Source organism: Microcaecilia unicolor, chromosome 6 (genome assembly GCF_901765095.1).
Source record: "Microcaecilia unicolor chromosome 6, aMicUni1.1, whole genome shotgun sequence".
NCBI classification, from domain to species: Eukaryota; Metazoa; Chordata; class Amphibia; order Gymnophiona; family Siphonopidae; genus Microcaecilia; species Microcaecilia unicolor.
Genome location: NC_044036.1, coordinates 99525760 through 99541842, shown reverse-complemented (window position 1 = coordinate 99541842; position 16083 = coordinate 99525760). Strand labels below are relative to the sequence as shown.

General features: G+C 49.5%; 1 protein-coding gene across 1 annotated transcript in view; it reads left to right on the top strand.

Moving 5' to 3' along the window:
- ASPM (abnormal spindle microtubule assembly) overlaps positions 1-16083 on the top strand; it is a 220455-nt gene that overhangs the window by 199786 nt on the left and 4586 nt on the right. Inside the window, 1 exon segment of the mRNA XM_030206746.1 lies at positions 5069-5245. Coding sequence (XP_030062606.1) covers positions 5069-5245 — 177 coding nt within the window.

Sequence of the window (16083 nt, the reverse complement as noted above, 5' to 3'; positions counted from 1 at the left end):
CCCTGGGTTGTACTGGCTTTAAGGGCATACCTGGTCATCCCAGGTCCCTCTACCTGTCATCCCATGCCCCTCTTCTCCCCCCGGGGCTTGCCCCTTCCCCTTGTCCTCTTTGCTAGCCTCTTTCTGCCTGGGTTCCACTCTGCCTGTCATAGATTTCTCTGCTTTTACAAAAAAAAAAAAAAAAACCCCCAAGAAGAACCAGTTTAGATAAGACAGGTCAGACTCGCAGGGCTCTTTTGGGACTTCTGTTAACACCTGTGGAACAAGAAAGTTAAATTTAAAAAAAACAGGGTTTTGCAGCGGTTTCCTCTAAAGCAGAAGATTGAAGAATGCAAGGGAGCTGAGGTCTCACTTGGGGAGCAGTGCCTGGGGATCCGGGGACAGAGCAGGGATAAGTCTAGAGTTTCTCTTCAGTCTCTTGACCCGGCTTGGTCCAGCTCTTTAGCGTCTGGTGACTTGGGGGTGGGGAAGTCCCTTTCCCCCAACTTTGTCCTGCTGCTTCATCAGGCCTATTTGATGAAGGGGGCTCAGCTTGGCTTCATGGCATTTTGACTATTTCTCCTTCAGTGACAGGTTCAGCTCCACCTGAGGTGTTTGTATGCGGGGTCTGAGGTTGGGTCTGTGGCACCTCTGTCTCCTCCATTGATGGAGCTGACGCTAGCCAGCTGTTCGGGCTGAACAGGAGTTGGAGGACAGGGAACATTTGGCCGTAGAGCCTGGTGACCCTGTGGCTGTCTGTATTTTTCACGAGGAGGAGTTACCCTCCTTGATTGTTAATGCGCTGAATATTTAGGTGGATGAGATGCCAGTGCCAGCTGCGGCTAACCCTAAAATGGTGGACACTAGGCGGCTGGCCCAGACCTTTCTGGACCATGAAGCATTTGAGGAGCCCATCTCTGGTCAGTGGTCCGCCCCAGACATGGGCCCTTGAGAGACAAAAGCTATGGTGTGGCTGTTCCCAGTGCCCCAGGATTATTTGGAGCGCTTGAAACTTCCTGAGGTGAATGCTTTGGGGGCTGCAGACACCAATAACGCTATTCAGTGGAAGGGGGAACCGTTTTGAAGGATGTGCAAGACCGCAAGCTAAAGAAGGCAGCATTGAAACAAGCCTTTGAGGTTGCTCACTCCCTGCAGATGTCGATCTGAGAAGCTGCGAGAGCATACGTTTCTTGGGCACAGCAGGCAGTAGACATAGTGACAGGTGAGGAGCAGCCTTTGGCAGATTTTCCCTCATTAGAGTCTGGATTGGCATATTTGATGGGCTTGTATGATTTGGTCCATGTGTCAGCCAAGCAGATGGCGTTGGTAGTTATGGCCCGCCAGCTGTTGTGGCTTTGCCATTGGGCCACGGATGCAGCCTCTGAGCAGAGTCTTACCAAGCTCCCTTTTAGGGGCAAGCTGCTATTTGGTGATGACATTGAGCAGTTGGTTAAGGATTTGGGGGATTCCAAGATGCAGCGTTTGCCTGACGACCACTGCAAACAGGCGTCTCGGGCGGGTTCGACATGTCCTTGGTTTTGAGAGGCCAGGAAATATCGGCCAGGGATTAGCTGTCAGTCTCTTTGGCATCCTTTCAGTATCCCAGGTTCCAGCAGAGGTCATCCTATCGGTTGGACAAATGAGGCCTGGGCTCTGGGGCCCATGCAGCGCCTGCAGCTAGGGCCTCACAATCATGGGGTGCCGGCCTGCTACTCAACATTTCACATCAGGGGTTGGCTGGCCCAGTTTTTCAAGCAGTGGTCCAGCATAACTTTGGACCAGTGGGTGCTCGACATTGTCCGAGAAGGATACAAATTAGAATTCACCTCGCCCATCAGAGAAGTTTTCTTGGAGTCCCTACGCAGGGTGTCCTTTCCACTCTATGCGACCTGCGGGGACGGGGTTGCTACTCGATCTACTTTGTGGTGCCCAAAAAACATGGGTCTCACCAGCTGGTGTTGGACTTCAAGCACATGAACCAGTTACTAAAAATCCAGCATTTCCTCATGGAGATTTTCCACTCTGTCTTGGTGGTGGTGGTTCATCCCGAGGAATTTTTAATGGCCCTGGATCTCAGTGAGGTCTATTTGCATATTCCCATTTGGCTGCCGCACCAGTGTTTTCTCCACTTTGCTGTGCTAGGTCACTACTACCTGTTCCAGGCCCTTCCCTTCAGCCTAGCCACTACGCCTCACACATATTCCAAAGTCATGGTAGTGGTAGCAGCATTCCTCCAGATCAGGGGGTGTTGGTGTACCTGTACCTCAACAACTGGCTGATACGGGCGTCGTAGCGTGAGAATCTGGAGTCTACCACCAGAGTGATAACTCTCTTGCAGTCTCTTGGCTGGGTAGTCAGTTTGACCAAAAGTCACCTGGAGCCATCTCAGAGTATCTGGGGATTCGCTTTGATATGTCCCAGGGCCAGGGTATTCTTGATGAACCTGCAGATGGCCAAGTTTCAAGGGCAAATCCAGAGTCTTCTCTGGAATCCATGCCCACACACATGGGATTACTTGCAGGTGTTGGGCTCCATGACGGCTGCCATGGAGGTGGTACCATGGACGAGGGTGCACGTGCACCCATTTCAGCACTCAGTATTGAATTTGTAGTCTCTGGTGTTGCAGGCCTATCAGGTGCATCTCCAGTGGTCCCCAGGGGCCGGGATCAGTATGCAGTGGTGGTTGCAGGAACCATTGGCGTCCCCTCCGTGGATTCAGGTGGTGACACATGCCGGCCTGGAGATCTGGGGTGCCCATTGTCTGCAGGGCAGTGCCCAGGGCCGTTGGACCCCCACAGAGGCCCATCAATGACTTGGAGCTCCAAGCGGTAGCCTGTGCTTTGGTGGTATTCAGGGAACTAGTACAGGGCAAGCCTGTCCATGCTCTCTCCCACAACACAACTGCGGTGACATACATCAGTCGTCAGGAGGGAATGCACAGTGTGGTAGAGCATCATCTTCAGCTCCTGTCTGTGGCACACATTGCCGGATCTCTGTGTGCACGTAGGCTTTCTCAGTAGGATCTGTCTGGATCCAGCGGTGTGGGAACTGTCTCTGGCAGTGTTTCACACCATCACGGAGTGGTGATGCTCTCCTTCCCTGGATCTGTTGGTGACTTGGTCAGATGCCAAGGTGGATTGTTTTTTTCAGCGGTGCGTGCGAGGTAGTGTCCAAAGGAATAGATGCCCTGCTGCAGCCCTGGCTGCTGGAGGATCTTCTCTGTCTTTCAATTTTGGCTATTTATCGGGAGGGCTCTGCATTGCATCCTTTGCTACTACGGGTTGGTGATTCTGGTGGCCCCTGACTGGCCAGGCAGCGGTGGTATGCGGATCTGTTTCATCTGCTCGTGGACAAGTCTTTTTCCACTACCCCCTGGTTCTGGATCTACTCTTGTCAGCGGCCCATCCCCACGGAGGACCCTTCCCGCTTTGGTCTTATAGCATGGCTCTTGAGAGGTCGCGATTGAGGTGAAAGGGTTATTTGAAAGGTGAGATAGCGACCCTTCTGCGGGCTCCTAAGCATTCCACTACATCAGCATATGTGCGGGTCTGGTGTTCCGAACAGGGGGCGTCTTGGCAGACAGCCTCCTTTTCCTGGATCCTTGGTTTTTTGCAGGAGGGTCTCCAGAAAGGCCTGGCATGTAATTCACTTGAGTTCAGGTGGCGGCTCTGACATGTTACAGGGCTCATGTTTTGAGAATGCTTCGGAGTTAGCTGACTTAAGCTTCCTCTCCAGCCTCCCTGTCCAGAATGGAATCTTAATTTGGTGCTGTGGGCCATGCAGCAGGCTCCTTTTGAGCCTCTGAAGAATTTGTTTTTGCAGGACTTGACACTGAAGGCAGGGTTTCTATTCGCCATGTCCTCAGCGAGTGTCGGAGTTGCAGGTCTTGTCGTGTCGTGATCTTTTCCTCCATTTTTTGGACTCGGGGTGGGGGGGTTATGATTAGGACAATTCTGTCCTTCCGAAAGTGATGTCAGCGTTCCACCTGGACCAGCTTCTGTTTCTTCCATCATTCACGGCGGAGGACTATATGTGGGACTTTGTGGCTCAGCGATGTTTGGACGTGTGACGAGTACTGTTGCGCTATCTGCAGGAGACTAATGATTTTTGCAGGACAGACTATCTGTTTGTCCTCCTGGCAGGTCCCTGAAGGGGCCTCGCAGCATCCAAGGCAATCCTGGCACGCTGGTTTAAGGATGCTGTGGTCTTGGCATATGTGCTAGCAGGTCAGCAGGCTCCAGGAGTTTTGTGTATGCATTCTACTCGCACTGTGGCGACTTTCTAGGCAGAGTTGAGGATGTTCTCTCTGGATGACATCTGTCGAGTGGCCACTTGGGCCTCTTTTCACTCTTTTACTAAGCATTATTTTGAGTGTGGTGGTGCATCGGGATGCATGCTTTGGTGTAGCTGTTCTTTCCGGGGGATGTCTGACTTTCCCCTCCCCCCTCTTTCTAGGGACTATTTTGTTACATCCCACTAGTTTCTGGATTCATCTGCTGCTGATGCAAAGGAAAGTAAAATTGTTTTACCTGGTAATTTTCTTTCCTTTATTCGCAGCAGATGAATCCAGCATCCTGCCCTGTCTGCTGCATTAGCACTGAGTTTCTTTTTTTCTTGTTCTGCATGTGTTTAGTGCAATGTCATATAAACAAACAAACAAAAAAAAACCAATTAAACCAATAAAAGAAAAAAGAAAGTCCATGTAGCGTAAGGTCAGGTGCCTATGACTGCTGGATTCGAAGGTGGTCCACTGCGTCTTTGGCCCACAGTAGCTGGGGCTTTTTGTGCTGTGGATGGAACAAAGGACAGCCGACTAGGTCATGATGACTGAGTGGGCATGGCCCAGTGCTTGATGAGGCCTGGTCGATTCTGCCATGTTTGCTGCTTTGGTAGTTGACATACTAACTTGTTGACGAACTATACGTCCTATATCACTGGTTGAAGTCTGTGATCTCTATCTCCATCTGCTGGTAGAGGGACACATTCCACTAGTTTCTGGATTTATCTGCTACGACTAACAGAAATAAAATTGCCAGGTAAGACATAGTTTTTCCTTCCTATTAATGGTTTTATTATATTTTACTTTAAGTATGAAAGAACCACCAAAGCAGTACGTGATGTGGAAAATTCTGTGGACACTTTGTTAGAACTAATGCAGATATATAGAGAAAAGGCTGGTGACAAAGTTGCACATAAAGGTGGAAGCATATTCACTAAGAGCTGCTGCTTATTGGCCATCCTTGCATTGGACTCCAAAATAGCTTTGGTAAGTCTTCCTTTATTTTATTTTATTTTGTTTAACATTCTCTCCTTGCAATCCAGGTGTGGTGGTGTCTGAAAGATTCTCACATTGCAGATATAGAAAATAAGCTTGATACTGTATCCCCTAATATTATTGAATATTGTATACCCTTTCTACATCTAGATTATGGCTTCTCTTCCTTTAAACTTGAGAGTTATACATACTGTTAGTGGCCTTAAAAATATCATTCTGAAACTTAGATACAAGCCAACACAGCTTGAATAAAAGCATATTTTTAACTAAGCTAAATCTACAGTATTTGAGACCAAAGGGGAAACCATGATGAATTAGCTCTTCAAGAATCAGACCAATAGGTTATATACTGATATGTTTTGAAAGACTCCTGGGGAGCCTGAATAGCACTGAACTGTTTGATAATCAGTGTTTGATTTTTATGCAAACTGCTTTTGTAAATAAGAAATGCATTTCTTGTCATATTCCAATATGCCTGAGACTCATTATATTTTTGAACATTTATGGTCATTCTCATGTTGGTCTCCGATACATAAAGCAGCAAAGGCACTAAAGATCTTCAGGAGCAGTGCCAGAGCGTTCTAGAGGAAGGAAACCAAAACTTCTCGCCTACAGTTCATTCACAATCCTGCCATGTGTTCTAAATCATTTACACAGCCCTGCTGCTTAGAAAATAGGAGAAAAAGGCAACAACTTGATATGTATAGAAAATGTCTAGTTCTATGTATAGAAAATGTCTGGTTCTATTATACTTCCAACAGTCAGAACCAATGGGTACTGCTTCTGAGACACTGTAAATGGCCAGCAACTATGGTAAGTGCTTTGGCATTTTCTATTCAATATATAAGCATGAGGCTCTCATTATATTCAGGGATTTTCTTTGTTACGCTTCTTACAACCCTTTTCCTGTCAGATCAGCTGATGACAAGGACAAGCACTGCAGTAATTTAGGCTTGATGATAGAACTAAAACCTTTGATAACCAGAGGACACCTAAATAACTTGAGAGATGATCCTGAAATTTTAATTCTGTAGACAGTCATATACAGTTTATAAGCTTAACCCTGGACTGATTTAGTGTTACCGAAAATTGCTCAAGAAACAATCATAGGATCATTGGCATCTAACCACAACAACTCTGTCTTTTTTTTTTTTTTTTTTTTATATTCAGTCTGACCATAGGTAAAAGAGAGCAAAATGTAGTTTCCTTTTCATCCATACCATACAAGTCCAGAACCAATGGGTTATGTCTGTCAGCCAGCAGATACAGACAGAGAAAGAAGGCAGTTCTTTCTGACTTGCCCCTTAAGTGTATTGTGCAGCTATTGAATGTTCAGTATTTTTCTCTGTCTGTAAGCGGATGATAGATGGGACCATACAGAACTCCTGAACCAGTTGGTAACTGTGTATCAGTAGAGCAGGGGTTCCTAATAGTTTATGTTCCTTTCAATATGTTGAAAGCTTGTCTGGAGACAGGGTGGCACTCAGTGTTGCCGAGTCCCTCCCCTCCCCCCTTCTGCGCTGCAGTTGGAATTGAAGAGGCTAAAGGCCTTTATAGTCCTTATGTGAGTGACAGACTACTCACACCGTTGTTTGAGGTATTTGCTTTTTCTCCGAGGACAAGCAGGCTGCTTGTTCTCACTGATGGGTGACGTCCGACGGCAGCCTCAGAATCGGAGATCTTCCTAGCAACAAAGTTTGTTAGCCCTCACGCATGCGCGACCGTCTTCCCGCCCGTAGCGCAAGCGTGCGCCTCAGTCTCTTTTTTTTTTTTTTCCGCAGCTCAGGACGGCTGTTTTCGGTTGTTCTGCGCCTCAGAGAGAGCCCTCGCCGCGTTTTTCGCCGCTCTTCGGTTTCTTTTTCTGAGCGAGTTCGCTCGTGTTCTTTGTTTCAAAAAAAAGTTTACTTTCCTGTATTTTTTTTAGTTTTTTCCCATAAGTTTCCTTGTGTTGTCGTGAGCGGCCATTTTGGCCACCCGTAAGTGTTTTTCCCCAGTTTTGGTGCCTTTTTTCGGCATCATCGTGAATTTTGACTTCGCCGGTGCAATTTTTCCACCCATGTCCTTGAAGCCTGCCAGCGGCTTCAAGAAGTGTACATGATGCAACCGGACGATCTCACTCAGTGATCGGCACGTTTTGTGTCTTCAGTGTTTGGGGCTGGTCATTGCCCCGACACTTGCACTTTGTGTCTTCAACTGAAGAAGAGGACCCAGGCGGTGAGATTGGCTCAGTGGAGCCTTTTGTTCAGAGCCCCGTCTGGTACTTCGACGGCGCCAGCGGTACCGTTGACTCGACGTCGCTGGAGGGAGCGTCATCGCCAGCGGCGCAGGAGTCTTCTTCTCGGCATCGCCATCGAGGACATAGTTCCTCGGCGTCGAGACAGGCACGGATTCGGACTGAAGTCAGGGAACTTGTGTCCAATACCGAGGGTGAGGCCTCGTGGGAGGCAGAGGAAGACCCGAGATATTTCTCTGATGATGAGTCTTGTGGTCTTCCTTCTGATCCTACTCCTTCACCAGAGAGAGAACTTTCTCCCCCTGAGAGTCTGTCTCTCTCTTCGTTTGTACGGGAAATGTCTATGGCCATTCCCTTCCCAGTGGTTACTGAGGATGAGCCCAGGGCTGAGATGTTCGAGGTCCTGGATTATCCTTCGCCACCTAAGGAGTCGTCCACTGTTCCCCTGCATAATGTCCTCAAACAGACATTGCTGGCGAACTGGATGAAACCATTAACTAATCCCTCCATCCCCAAAAAGATTGAGTCCCAGTATCGGATCCACGGAGACCCAGAGTTGATGAAGACCCAGTTGCCTCATGACTCTGGTGTTGTGGACTCCGCTCTCAAGAGGGCCAGGAGTTCTTGGGATTACGCCTTGGAGCCCCCGTGGCGGGTGTCTAGAGCTCTGGACTCTTTTGGGAGGAAGGCCTACCATTCTGCTATGCTTTTGTCCAAGATCCAGTCCTACCAGCTCTACACGAGCATCCACTTGCGGAACAATGTGAGGCAGCTGACGGACTTGGTCAATAAGCTCCCGTCGGAGCAGGCCAAGCCTTTTCAGGAGGTAGTCAGGCAGCTGAAGGGGTGTCGCAAATTCCTGTCCAGGGGTGCTTACGACACTTTTGATGTGCGTCCAGGGCTGCTGCTCAAGGTGTAGTGATGCGCAGACTCTCATGGCTGCGTGCTTCTGACCTGGAGAATAGGGTCCAGCAGTGGATTGCAGATGCTCCTTGCCGGGGGGATAACATTTTTGGCGAGAAGGTCGAACAGGTGGTCGAGCTGCTCGACCAGCGGGACACCGCCTTCGACAAACTCTCCTACAGGACACCTTCAGCATCTACCTCAACAGGTAGACGTTTTTATGGGGGAAGGAGGAATGCTCCCTACGCTTATAATAAGTGTAGGTGCAATCCACCTGCCCGCCAGCCTGCTCAAGCTAAGCCCCAGCGCGCTCGTTCTCGTCAACAGCGTGCGCCTCAACAGGCCCCTGCAGCTCCCCAGCAAAGCAAGGGACGGGCTTTTGACTGGCTGCAGGCGAGCATAGCCGAGATAAAAGTGTCCGTGCCGGACGATCTGCCGGTAGGAGGGAGGTTAAAGTTTTTTCACCAGCGGTGGCCTCTTGTAATCTCCGACCGGTGGGTTCTGCAAATAGTCTGGCTGGGATACTCCCTCAATTTGATCTCAAAACCTCCAAATTGTCCTCCGGGAGCTCAGTCCTTCAGCTTCCAGCACAAGCAGGTACTTGCAGAGGAACTCTCCGCCCTTCTCAGCGCCAATGCGGTGGAGCCCGTGCCACCGGGGCAGGAAGGGCTGGGATTCTATTCCAGGTACTTTCTTGTGGAAAAGAAAACAGGGGGGATGTGTCCCATCCTAGACCTAAGGGCCCTGAACAAATATCTGGTCAGAGGAAAGTTCAGGATGCTTTCCCTGGGCACCCTTCTCCCCATGATTCAGAAAAACGATTGGCTATGCTCTCTGGACTTAAAGGATGCTTATACTCACATTCCGATACTACCAGCTCACAGACAGTATCTTCGATTCCATCTGGGAACACTGCATTTTCAGTACTGTGTTCTACCCTTTGGTCTCGCTTCTGCGCCCAGAGTGTTCACGAAATGCCTGGCAGTAGTGGCGGTTTCTCTGTGCATGTGTTCCCTTATCTCGATGGTTGGCTGGTGAAGAACACCTCGGAGGCAGGAGCTCTACAGTCCACGCGGCTGACTATTCAACTCCTGGAGCTACTAGGGTTTGTGATAAATTATCCAAAGTCCAACCTTCTTCCGGGGCAAAGACTAGAATTCATAGGAGCTCTGCTGGACTCCCAGACTGCTCATGCCTACCTCCCTGAAGCGAGGACAGACAATCTTCTGTCCCTTGCCTCCCGGGTACAAGCGTCTCAGCAGATTACAGCTCGGCAGATGTTCAGATTGCTCGGCCACATGACCTCCACAGTACGTGTTACTCCAATGGCCCGTCTTCACATAAGATCAGCTCAATGGACCCTAGCTTCCCAGTGGTATCAAGCTGCGTGGGATCTAGAAGACGTGATCCGGTTGTCCACAGTTTTTCTCAAATCCCTGCATTGGTGGACAATTCGCTCCAATTTGACCCTGAGACGTCCCTTTCAAATTCCTCAGCCGCAAAAAGTGCTGACTATGGATGCGTCTCTCCTGGGTTGGGGAGCTCATGTCGATGGGCTTCACAGCCAAGGATGTTGGTCCCTCCAGGAGACAGGTTTTCAGATCAACCTCCTGGAATTACAAGAGGTCTGGAACGCGCTAAAGGCTTTCAGAGATCGGCTATCCAACCAAATTATCCAAATTCAGACAGACAATCAGGTTGCCATGTATTACATCAACAAGCAGGGGGGCACCGGATCTCGCCCCCTGTGTCAGGAAGCCGTCAGGATGTGGCTTTGGGCTCGCCGTCATGGCATGTTTCTTCAGGCCATGTATCTGGCAGGCGTAAACAACAGTCTGGCCGACAGGTTGAGCAGAATAATGCAACCACACTAGTGGTCCCTCAACTCGAGAGTTGTCCGCAAGATCTTCCAAGCGTGGGGCACCCCCTTGGTAGATCTTTTTGCCACGCAGGTCAACCACAAGGTCCCTCAGTTCTGTTCCAGACTTCAGGCCCACGGCAGACTAGCATCGGATACCTTTCTCCTTCTTTGGGGGAAGGGCCTCCTGTATGCGTATCCTGCCATACCCTTGGTAGGGAAGACTTTGCTGAAACTCAAGCAGGATCGTGGAACCATGATTCTGATCGCTCCCTTCTGGCCGCGTCAGATCTGGTTCCCTCTTCTTCTGGAGTTGTCCTCCGAAGAACTGTGGAGATTGGAATGTTTTCCAACCCTTATTACTCAGAACCAGGGGGCGCTTCTGCATCCCAACCTCCAGTCCCTGGCTCTCATGGCCTGGATGTTGAGAGCGTAGACTTTGCCTCCTTGGGACTTTCTGAGGGTGTCTCCCAAGTCTTGCTTCCAGAAAAGATTCCACGAAGAGGTGTTATGCTTTCAAATGGAAGAGGTTTGCAGTCTGGTGTGACGGCCAGGCCCTAGATCCTCGTTCTTGTCCTACACAGACCCTGCTTGAATACCTTCTGCACTTGTCTGAGGCTGGTCTTAAGACCAACTCTGTAAGAGTTCATATTAGCGCAATTAGTGCTTTTCATTATCATGTAGAGGGTAAGCCTATCTCTGGACAGCCTTTAGTTGTTCGCTTCATGAGAGGTTTGCTTTTGTCAAAGCCCCCTATCACCAGTGTCATGGGATCTCAATGTCGTTCTCACCCAGCTGATGAAACCTCCTTTTGAGCCACTGAATTCTTGCCATCTGAAGTACTTGACCTGGAAGGTCATTTTCTTGGTGGCAGTCTCTTCAGCTCGTAGAGTCAGTGAGCTTCAAGCCTTGGTAGCTCATGCTTCTTATACCAAATTTCATCATAACAGAGTAGTCCTCCGCACTCACCCTAAGGTCTTGCCAAAGGTGGTGTCGGAGTTCCATCTTAACCAGTCAATCGTGCTGCGAACATTTTTTCCCCGTTCTCATACCCGCCCTGCTGAACGTCAGTTGAACACTTTGGGCTGCAAGCGAGCATTGGCCTTTTATCTGGAGCGGACAAGCCCCTTCAGACAGTCCGCCCAAATGTTTGTTTCTTTTGACCCCAATAGAAGGGGAGTGGCTGTTGGGAAACACACCATTTCAAATTGGCTAGCAGATTGCATTTCCTTCACTTATGCCCAGGCTGGGCTGACTCTTGAGGGCCATGTCACGGCTCATAGTGTTCGAGCCATGGCAGTGTCAGTGGCCCACTTGAAGTCAGCCACTATTGAAGAGATTTGCAAGGCTGCGACGTGGTCATCTGTCCATACATTCACATCTCATTACTGCCTAAAGCAGGATACCCAACGGGACAGTCGATTTGGGCAGTCAGTGCTTCAGAATCTGTTTGGGGTTTAGAATCCAACTCCACCCCCCTAGGCCCATTTTTATTCTGTTCCAGGCTGCACTCTGTTAGCTGGTTTTGTTTAGGTCAATCTCAGTTATGTCCTCGCCGTTGCGAGACCCAATTAACCAGTGTTCGTTGTTTTGAGTGAGCCTGGGGGCTAGGGGAACCCCATCAGTGAGAACAAGCAACCTGCTTGTCCTCGGAGAAAGTGAAGTTACTTACCTGCAGCAGGTATTCTCCGAGGACAGCAGGCTGATTGTTGTCACAAACCTGCCCACCTCCCCTTTGGAGTTGTGTCTTGCCTTGTCTTTGCTTTCTACTTGACTGAGGAGCACGCTCGCGCTACGGGCGAGAAGACGGTCGCGCATGCGCAAGGGCTAGCAAACTTTGTTGCTAGGAAGATCTTCGATTCTGAGGCTGCCGTCAGACGTCACCCATCAGTGAGAACAATCAGCCTGCTGTCCTCGGAGAATACCTGCTACAGGTAAATAACGTCGCTTTCCTTAACGTCAGCACCAGATGAATCCAGAGATAGGTGGGTTGTGACCATCTACCAGCAGGTGGAGATAGAGAGCACTGATGTGAAGTCAGTCTTATGGGACGGTATACTCCTGGCATCCTCAGTATTCTTTATCTTCAGCAGGTGTGTAGACAGTCTTCTTCTGGCTTCATCGACCGGGGTGGCCCAACTTTTCTCAGCGCTCACATTATCAGAAGAAGCAGTCTTTTCATCCGGACAGACAGGCCGGAGGTGTTACTTCCAGAGCTCCCCCAGTGACAGTGTACCAGCCTGCTCCATCCCACCCTTAGGGCCAAAATCATGTCAGACCATTGGGTCTTAGATCTTGTTCGAGACGGGTACAAATTATAATTTTCCTCTCCCATTGCAGATTCTTTCTTGGTTTTCTAATGTGTGGGAAGCTGCAGCAGGCGGGCAGCAGTGCAAGACATCAGGGCCGTGCCAACACGGTAAGCGGGGTAAGCACCGCAGGGGGGCGCCTGCCTTCAAGGGCACCGCTGGGGTGCTGCGCCGCCATACCACTTGGGAGTTTAAATGTTTAATTTACCTCGGTCGCAGCGTTCGCATCATTTCAAAACCCTGCCCGTCTCTAGCATTCCCTGTCTTCATGAGTTCGTTCCCTCAGAGTACCGCCTGCGAGGAAATGACGTCAGAAAGCGGGACTCTGAGGCCGAACAAACTCACGAAGAGAGGGAAAGCTAGAGACGGGAAGGGTTTTGAAATGATGAGAACGCTGCAACCGAGGTAAATTAAAAAAGACAAAGGGTGACAGGAAGAGAAAGGGGGATGTTGGGGGGAGAAGAGGGCCAGCAGGTGGCCATAAGTGGGTGGGGGATGGGAGGCGAAGGAGAATCGCTGGACTTGTACATAACTGCTCCCCACGCTAACGCCTGATGCTCCTCTCCTGTAGGCGCCATGTTATAGAAAGATAGGGTATGTGTCATTAAGAGTCTTAGTAGGCACCTAACTGCTTTCTTAATCAGATGCCCTGTTATAAAATTTCCCTTATAATATCCCAATATGAATATGAAGAGCCAGGAATGGAGGTCTCATGTGATCCTTGGCTAATGCTTAGTTGAGGGTTTCTTCAGTATTAAGAATTTAGGTTCAGACAGGTCTTTAAGTTGGTAAGTGGAATCTGTTATCAGTGTGTCCTGCAGTGATTGATTGACTGTAGAGGTGGTATGAGATGCTGCCATTTTTCATGTGAGCAGTTCTTAGATAAATCTGTCATTTGAAGTGGTTACCTCAGCTATCAGTCTTGTAGGCTAGATTAGTTTAAAACAATTTCTCTATCCTCACAACAGCAATGATTCATTTTTAGGTTTATTGTGTTACTTCAAGCTTCTGGTATTCATTTTAGAAAGTCAGGAGCTGCACAATGGAGTTTTGTGCTGGAGGATTTTATAAAATTGGTTGAAATTTGACTTGATCAGTGGGGCATCTCACCGCTACCCCTTCATATTGTATGAGGAACCCTCCAAACCCAACCAAACACCTACTGTACCCAACTGTACACCACTACAATAGTCCTTATGTCTGCAGGTGTCACCTGTATGAGGGTACTGGGGGGGAGTAGCTGGACATGGGTGGATAGAGGGGAGAGGAGGATTGCTGGACATGGGTGGATGGAGGGCATGGGAGAGAGGAGGGTTGCTGGACATGGGTGGATGGAGGGCAGGGGAGAGAGGAGGGTTGCTGGACATGGATGGAGGGAAGGGAAGACAGGAAGTAGATGCACATGGATGAAGGGGAGAAATTCTGGATATGGATGGAGGGGAGGGAAGACAGAGGAAGGCGATGCACATGGATGGAGGGGAAGGGAGAGAGAAGAAATGATCGACATGGATAGAGGAGAGGGAAGAGAGAGGAAGGAGATGAGATGAGGGAAAAGGGATAAAACCTGCACATGGATGGAGAAAATAGGCAGAAGCTGGATCCACTGGACAGTCAAGTCTGCAGAGGACCCAGCTTTTACTTACGGATGTAAGGCAAGAAATGAAGAAGAAAGGAGGAAAGTAAAGAAATAAATATAAAGGAAGACCTGGAAATGGAGTTAAGAGGACAGATAGCAGCAGAATCAGGTACTGGGCCAGCATGATCAGAAAAACAAAGTCACCAGACAACAAACGCCGCATTGAGCCTGCCATGAGTGGGAAAGTGCGGGGTACAAATGTAACAAAAAAAAAAAAAAAAGGTAGAAAAAATCATTTTATTTTCATTATAGTGTTTGGAATATGTCCACTTTGATAATCAGGAGCTCAATGTTAAAAGTTTATATTTATTTACATATTAAAGGCATTTTATGCTATACGGGGGGGGGGGGGGGGGGGCAACTGATAGTCTGCAGGGGGGCACCAGAGACCCTAGGCACGGCCCTGCAAGATATGTTGCAGTGGTTACTCCAGATGCATATGATTGTGCGTGTGCCTCCTCAGGAATGGGGCACAGGTCATTAATCCATTTAGTTTCCCAAAAAGGAAGGGCCCTTCAGTCCAGTGTTGGACCTCAAGGGAGTCGTCCGCTGCCTAATGTTCGGCACTTCACCACAGTCCAGCCCAGGGAGTTTCTCCAAGCCTTAGATCTCTTAGAGGCTTATTTGCATATTCCCATTTGGCACACACATCATCACTTTCTGCATTTCGCCATCCTGGGCTGACATTTTCATTTTCTAGCTCTTCCTTTTGGTCTGGTCAAGGCTTTTCGTACCTTCTCCAAGGTCATGGTGGTGGTGGCTGCTACTGCCTTGTGGAAGGAGGGTATCCAGGTTCACCCCTATCTGGACGATTGGCTGATAAGAGCACTGTCCCAGCAAGAGTGTATGGAGGCGATGGCCAGGGCCATGCAACTGTTGTAGTTTCTGGGATGGGTTATCAACTTCCAAAAGAGTTGCCGGCAGCCCTCGCAGACATTGGAATATCTGGGCTTTGATACACTACAGAGCAAGGTGTTTTTGCCCCACCAGCGGCAGAACAATTTGAGAATGCAGATTATTCGGTTGCTGCAGATTCCCACCCCCAGAGTTTGGGATTATGTTCAGGTGCTGGGGTCAATGGCGGCGACCTTGGACCAGTGCAGCTCTCACTCTTGAGCAGGTGGTTACTGGTGTCGCAGAAGTACTATCTTTCATAGCCCACTAGTGAGACTCATCCAAGAATCCAATATCAGATTATACAGTTTTGTCTGGACTCCATTGATTGCTGTTTCTATTTTAGTCATTTGGTACTCACGTTTCTCCGAGGACAAGCAGGCTGCTTGTTCTCACGACTGGGTGACGTCCGAGGCAGCCCCCACCAACCGGAAGAAGCTTCGCGGGCGGTCCGCACGCAGGGCACGCCCACCGCGCATGCGCGGCCGTCCTCCCGCCCGTGCGTGACCGTTCCCGCCAGTCTTTTCTTTTCCGCGCCTGAGGAGAGTTGTGCCGTCGCCGCTCTCCCTTCGCAGCCCCGGAAAGACCGTCGCGTTTACGCGATTTCGTTTAGTTTTGTTTAGTTTTTTTTGGTTACCGCGTGCCCCAGTTTCTTTTCTTTAAAAAAAAAAAAAAAAAGAGCACGCGCTCCTTTTTCCCTCGTTTCTAGCGAGGGCGTCGCGTTGCGGCCTTGTGGCCGCGCGATCGATTTATTTTTTCGAGGTGTGATTTCCGCCACCATCGACGACTTTAACTTCGCCGACGCGATTTTTCCGTCGATGTCCTCGAAGGTCCCGAGTGGATTTAAGAAGTGTGGTCGGTGCGGCCGGCCGATCTCGCAGACCGACACCCACGCTTGGTGCCTCCAGTGCCTCGGGCCGGAGCACAATATCAAGTCGTGTTCCCTGTGTCTCGGTCTCCGGAAACGGACTCAGGTTGCGAGGCAAGTTCTGCGGA